The following is a 6,823-nucleotide window of genomic DNA, read 5'->3' on the forward strand; positions in this document are numbered from 1 at the left end:
ACGAGAAGGAGAAATCATGCTCTCAAACTGAAAATGTGCGCTCTTGAATAAAGATAGGATAATTCTTCCATATAGTATGGCCTTTGCTGCACTGTAAATACTAACATTCAAATTAATTAGAAATGATTAGTGAACCAAACTTAGAAATCATCAACCTGTTGTGAAGACTAATCTTAAATAAGTAACTAGTAATTTGGGTTTGGAGAACATGCTTAACTTAATGTACTCGATTTCAGTTAAATTAGAAAAAAATAATTTAATGTCCCAGGGTCCTTTGGGCGTTCTTTCAGACATGCGCAGACCTGGCTGACGCAAACCTTGGCGCCGAATTTTCGATTTTCGACTGGATAATTTTCACCTATTTGGTAAGTAAATATTTTACTCCTTTGTCAACCGTCGAGTTGTTTTGTTGTTTTGTTATAATGTTAGTATGTTTTACTGCTAAAGGGTAAGTGCAGTGCTGCATTATCTGTCGCCAAACTCGTTCATTCCACATATATTTTCTTTATGGCCAGTGCTAGCTAGCTGTTTCCACTAACGTTAATTCACATATGCGGGGCTACATACTTCTACTGCGTACTGTCAGCTAAGAAGCCCAGAGGAAGCGAATTCACAACTATACATGACATTTAGTTACAGACGTCGGATAACGTAACAGGCGACCTGGACCCAGAAGTTGAACAGCAGTAGTGAATCATGATTCATGATACACGTAGCTCCCCCGAACCAAAACTGTCCGCTGAAGCGGGACGGGGTGCTGAGCGATCGGCAGGACCGTACCGTCTGTCGGAGATCGCGTGTGTGTGTGTGTGTGTGTGTGTGTGTGTGTGTGCGTGTTGCTGAAATGCCCGATGCAGCTGTGGAAATTTGTATGAAAAGAAGGAAGATATTAAAGCAAAGTGTAAGATTAGCTGAAAAACGGCATCTGGTGATATAATGTGTATGTTTGTAGGACAGGATTTGTGGAAGCCGGTCGCTCCGTCTGCTGGTCGGCCAGTTAACTTGTCGTCGCTCGTTACTAACTATGAGCTGGCAGACTGTGTGTTACAGGCGGGGCCCGAGGACAGGTGCGCGCGTGTGTGTGAGTGACAGAGAGAGAGACGCAGACCGAGAGCAAACAGCTGGAAACGGCAGAACGTACCCGACAGATAAAGTCGTGTACCGACCAAACCGTTGTAATTATCATAGAAACGACTTCGCCAGGAGTATTACGAGGCTTTCCTGATCTGTAGGTGACTTTTTTATGTGATTTCCGACACGGAAAGTAATTATTTCGCCTGTTAAAGGAACGGGTTTGTCTGCTTGCCTGAAGAAAAATCTCTCCGTTTTTAATAAATACATTTAGAAATGTATTGAATAAATTCGCGAAAAATTTCTCATAGGAATGAATAGATACATACTTTCACCTAGAGACTTCATTTAAACGTTAAAATGTAGGTATTAACGCGCTTGTTGCTCATTGTAGTAAAGATATGATAATTGCTAACATTCGCGGCAAATGCTTTACTAGCATTGCACAGCGCTAGCTGCTCATGGTAGCAAAGACATGCTAATTGCTAACATTTGTGGCTAATGCTAGAATTAGTGGTTAGCACTTTAGCACTAGCTGCTCCTGTGTCTAAATAAACATGTTAAAAATGACTATTTGAGGTGTGCTTTTTGAATGAAGACCCAGCCCACTCGTCACTCTCAAAATTTGCGCGGGAATTTTCTAGTTTTAACTTAAGTTTTTTTTTTTTTTTTTTTCAAGTGGTTAATGATGAAATTCTCTTCTCTTTTCAGGTCAAGCAGAGCAGTGTTATCCAATGCAGTGGACCTGTAAGTACTGCACATTTGCTGCCAAAAAGAGGGGCTACTTGCTTAAACATTACCGTTTAAAACATGGATGCCACACTCGTACATCTCAACTCCCATGCCTGCATATGGACTGCCTTTGCACATTTAAATCTTTTAATGCCCTCCAAGTACACCTGTCAACATGGCATAATAAAAAGGATTCAGGCAAAATCGGGGAAACTGCATTTCACTGTCAGTTGTGCAACTTTGTAGAGCTATGCACAGAAGCAGACTTTTTTACCCATTTGCGACAACATCTTAAACTGAGACAAATGGTTGCTTGCCCATATACTGTTACTTCCAAAGTAACGTTTATTCTACCTTCAATGCCCACAGAAGCAAAGAGCATCAGATACACAATGAGATGGTATTCAAACCTGAAATTATTTCAGCAAATGTAGTTGAAGAGCTTCCAACTAGTGCAAGTGTTCAGCTGGAAGAGAGTGGCCCTGAAAATGATGATACTGACTGTGAAGTTGCTGAGCTGAAGGATGTGGAGGACTTAGAGATTCAGTTGGAACACAATGTAGCAGCTCTTTTCCTGAAAATGTCATCAATTCTTAACATCTCTGAAACTGCCCAGCAAGAGGTCATAGAGCAGATCAACCAAATTTATTTGTTATCACAACCATTGCTGCATTCTTCTATTCAAAGAATTCTACACACGCATTGTTCAGATGTTGATGATGCTTTAGTGAATGAGATAGCTCGAGTGCTCACTGAGAATAATGTATTCTTCAAATTCACCTCTGATGGGGGATCGTTGTCAACTGCTCACAAGCGAACATCTTACATTTCAAAGGAATTCTCTTTGGTTATGCCGATTGAGTTTGTCCTAGGAAATGACAATCAGACAATTGTGTATATCCCCATACTAAAAATGCTGCAAACTTTGATGAGCAATAGAGACATTCTGGAAAAGACCATGTCACATGAGGCAACTTTGTCAGAGGAATACAAATCTTACAGAGATGGTTCCCGCTTCAAAAATGATGCTTTCTTGAATGAGGAAGAGTTCAGGATTGCTCTTTACCTGTATATTGATGATTTCGAGGTGGCCAACCCCTTAGGAACCTCCAGAAAAAAACACAAACTAACTGCTGTCTACTGGGTACTTGGCAATTTACACCCAAAATATCGCTCCTCTCTTTATTCCATTCAACTTGCTCTGCTTTTCAAGGCCAACAGCGTCAAAGACCATGGTTATGGTGAAATTCTCCGCCCTCTAATTCGGGACCTTGTTTTTCTTGAGCAACAAGGCATATATGTTGAACAGTTGGGAGCCACTGTTAAAGGCACAGTGTTATTTGTAGCAGCAGACAATCTGGCTGCTCACTCTTTCTTTGAAAGCTTCACAGTTACCCAAGTGTGTCGGTTCTGTATGGCCAAGCGGGAAGAAATACAGGACAAGGAAGTACAGACAGGATTTTTTTTTCTCTTAATGATACTATTAAACACTTCCCATACACATTTTCAGACAGAACAAACCAACCCCAGCTCATTCCAAAGACGTTCTCTTCAAAGTCAACAATTGGAGGAAATGGACATGAAAATTGGACTCTTCTCCGACTTCTGCCATTATTTATTGGTCAACACATTCCGAAGGGCGATGAAACCTGGGAGGTTTTAATGACCTTAAAAGAAGCGGTGGAATTGTCAGTGTCCATAAACTTTACAGAGGAGTCCTTGTGCCTTCTTGATAGCAAAATGTCTGAACATAGAGATTTGTTTCAGAAGGTTTTCCCGGGTGAAAAGCTACGACCAAAGCACCACTACATTGAGCACTACCCTGAGCTAATTCGAACATTTGGTCCTCTGTCTGATGTCTGGACAATGCGTTTTGAAGGAAAACACACATTTTTTTAAAAAGCTGTGCGTTACTCTCACAACTTCAAAAACATACCCCTTTAGCTAACAGACATCAGAAAATGATGGCCTTCCACTTAGCTGCCTCATCTTTTTTTAAGCCTCCTATTGAAATTCACAAATTGAATTCATTTCCAGAAAATGTCCAGAACTGGCTCAATCAAAGGAGCAACAAGCTGAACACAGTACTTGTAGCTTCCTCTGTCTGCATTGATGGCATTAGGTACAGTGCTGATATGGTCATTTCTGTTGGATCCTGCTCAGGGCTCCCAGATTTCAGACAAATCACAAACATTGTCGTTATCAACACAGATGTAGCATTTGTCTGCAGACTGATGACATCATGGTATGATGAGCATCTCAGAGCGTACGAACTCTGTAGCAGCCATTTGCCGACCTTTTCAGTCACCCAGTTGTCCGAAATGAATGATGTTTTTCCTCTGTCACTTTACAGAGTTCATGGCAAACAGCTTGTTACTCTCAAACGGTACATATTGTGCTAAGTGAATTAAACACTTGCCTGTCTCAGATGGATTTTTCTTTTTTTTTACAGGAGGTGATATCAAAATGGAGCAAAGACTGATGCTGCGAGTTGTCATAGATGAAGACAATATACGCAAGCTAATTTTAAATGAGAGACCGGATTCCATTGAGGGACTGAAAACACAGCTGAGTGATAAGCTGTCATTGCAGTATGACTTCAAACTCCAATATGAAGATCCAGACTTCAGTAATGCGCTCTGCGATTTGACTGAAATAACGGATTTGCCTGAAAGAGCTACTCTGAAAGTCATCTCTCTTGTGACTCTTGAGTTGACAACCCTGTCTTCATCCACTGAACAGACAGACTCCAGCTCAGCAGACACTGAGATCTTGTCCTCCGCTGGTTCAACACCTTTACCAAGAAGACAGTGGCCTGAGTTCTTCGACATACCCAATTTCTCTGTGGATGTAGCATACCGACTGAGACAGGCAGATCTCTTATTCATGAGAGATCGTGTCCCATTGACTCCGTCACGAGATATGAAACATGACATACTTGAGAAGCTTGCCGAAACAATGTACAGTTTCAAAGCTTATCCTGATGACGATGACTTCAGCAGTGTTGCAAAAGCACTCATTAGCAAGCACCCCAGCCTCACTGAACCTGGTCCCCAGCCAGGATGGTATGGCTGGAAGAACAGCCTTAAATTCAAGATGGCCAACTATCGTACAAAATTACGAAAAGCAGGATGTGATGATGTGATGATCAATGGGGGTAAACGAAGCAAACACAACCCAGAAGGACCATCATCCAGCAAGAACATCAAGCGGCCAAGAAGAGGTGAAGCCAATTATTTGCCTAATTTACCAGACAGACATGATGAAAGCAGCCTTGAAAATGCCAGGAAGGTTGTCATAGAGGAAACGAAGAAAAAACGACCCAATGCCAGTTTAGTTTCAAGAATTATGGAAGAAACATTCTCACTGCGCAGAAGGGAGATAGTGACACAGGAGCCTGCTGTGCAGATCATGATGGAAAGATGGCCAGCACTGTTCACGGAGAGACAGGTAAGATACTTGTTTGTCTTGGCCTGCCTTACCCCATACAGATTCCAGCAGACCAAAATAATCATGATTATGATTTTTGCCATAATCGAGCAGCTCTATTTCATCCTAGTTTCACATGTCAAGCTCTTTCATTTGCTATAGTATTAATTGAATGATGGTCAGCTTAATGTTGCTATCCCTCTTGCTATTTCCTCTCTCCATTTTTCAGGTCTTTGCTGAGTTTAATCGCATTGCCAGCAAGAATCTTGAAGGTGACTTCTATGAAGCCCTAGACCAGCACACACCGCACTTTATCGATCTTTTCAAGTCTAAAAAAGGAACTGTGGGACAAAAACTGACAGATTTGATGCAGCACATCAACTGGATGGTAAGGATTCTGTTGTGTTCTAAACTATTTTTCTAATAATTAGTTGTGTGCATTCTCATTTTCTGTACAATGTCATTTATGCAACACATATTCCCCCAAACTCTCAAAATGCTACAAAGTTCTGAACTTATATCTGTTCTCTCTGTATTTTTAGTCACCTGATGTGACGGCACTTCCGACTGTTGTCCTCAAAGGTCTTCCAATTCTCCTCAGTGAAGACTCCAGTCAAGTCTATACGACATGCTTTGTAAGTAAAAGAAACATTCATCTAAATTCTCTTTTATTGCAGATCATATATTTTATGTATTTCATAGCTCTGTAAAATATTTAATATTCAATTATTTTCAGTTGATCAGAAAGGCTCAGACTTTTTTTAAAATGTATACCCATTTTATGTTTCTTTATATTTGTAATAGTCAATACACTTAACATTGGTTGCTTTTCATATAACTTCTCTTCATTTCTTTTCTGTACACGTATCTCCAAGTTCAGGTATTTGTAGTTTGAATGTTTTGATGAACTGAAGAATTATGTGGGGTTTTTTTGGTTGAGGAAATTGTACCAGATTCAGCCAGTCCTGTGTGCTTTTTTACAGGTTGCAGCGAAAGAGGAAGCACTCGCCTCAGTCACAGTTGGAGTGCTGACGGTGATCGAAGATGCTCAGCAGCAGGGTCCGAATGCAGTGCACCCCCAACCCATCTCCATTGCCATCATACTTGAGGGAGGTATTGTCATGGACAATGTCAGAGACTTTCCCCAGGCAGTCTGCCTTCTATTTGGGTTCATGTATGCCCTTCACTTGAATTACCCAAAATGCTTGGAAAACACATTCAAATTCATTCAAGCAGTCATGCTTGGACTCAGCAACAAGACCCTCCCTCCAAAACTGATCACACTGCAGAATAGACTACTGGGGTAGGCAATTCAAAATTGCTGAGTACAAACTTTGCCAGTTTTGTGAAGTGAGAAAAAACAAGGTAACTTGTTTACTGTTCCAGGTATAATGTATAATTTTCAAATGTTACACTTTGATTGTGTTTGTAAGATAGTGATACTGATTTGTTAATTGGCAGTAAGACAGTGATGCATTTTGTTATTTATCACTGCTGTGCACCTTAGAACATGATAATATGTTGATTGTAGTTCCAGTTAGTTCCAGTTAGTTAGAAAGGAGGGAGGTTGGTAGATAGGTAGGAAGGTAAA

At 40.8% G+C, this 6,823-nt stretch overlaps 1 protein-coding gene across 1 annotated transcript; it reads left to right on the forward strand.

Annotated features, from left to right (window-relative positions):
- Positions 1 to 333: 333 nt before the first annotated feature.
- On the forward strand, positions 334 to 6,621 carry LOC113746128 (uncharacterized). Its single transcript, XM_027280715.1, has 6 exons — positions 334 to 365; positions 1,783 to 1,818; positions 4,256 to 5,253; positions 5,462 to 5,620; positions 5,775 to 5,867; positions 6,216 to 6,621. The coding sequence occupies exons 3-6, from the start codon at positions 4,270 to 4,272 to the stop codon at positions 6,537 to 6,539; spliced, it is 1,560 nt and encodes a 519-aa protein (XP_027136516.1). The 5' UTR covers positions 334 to 365; positions 1,783 to 1,818; positions 4,256 to 4,269; the 3' UTR covers positions 6,540 to 6,621.
- Positions 6,622 to 6,823: the final 202 nt, after the last annotated feature.

Source organism: Larimichthys crocea, chromosome VII (genome assembly GCF_000972845.2).
Source record: "Larimichthys crocea isolate SSNF chromosome VII, L_crocea_2.0, whole genome shotgun sequence".
In the NCBI taxonomy this organism is placed as follows: Eukaryota; Metazoa; Chordata; class Actinopteri; family Sciaenidae; genus Larimichthys; species Larimichthys crocea.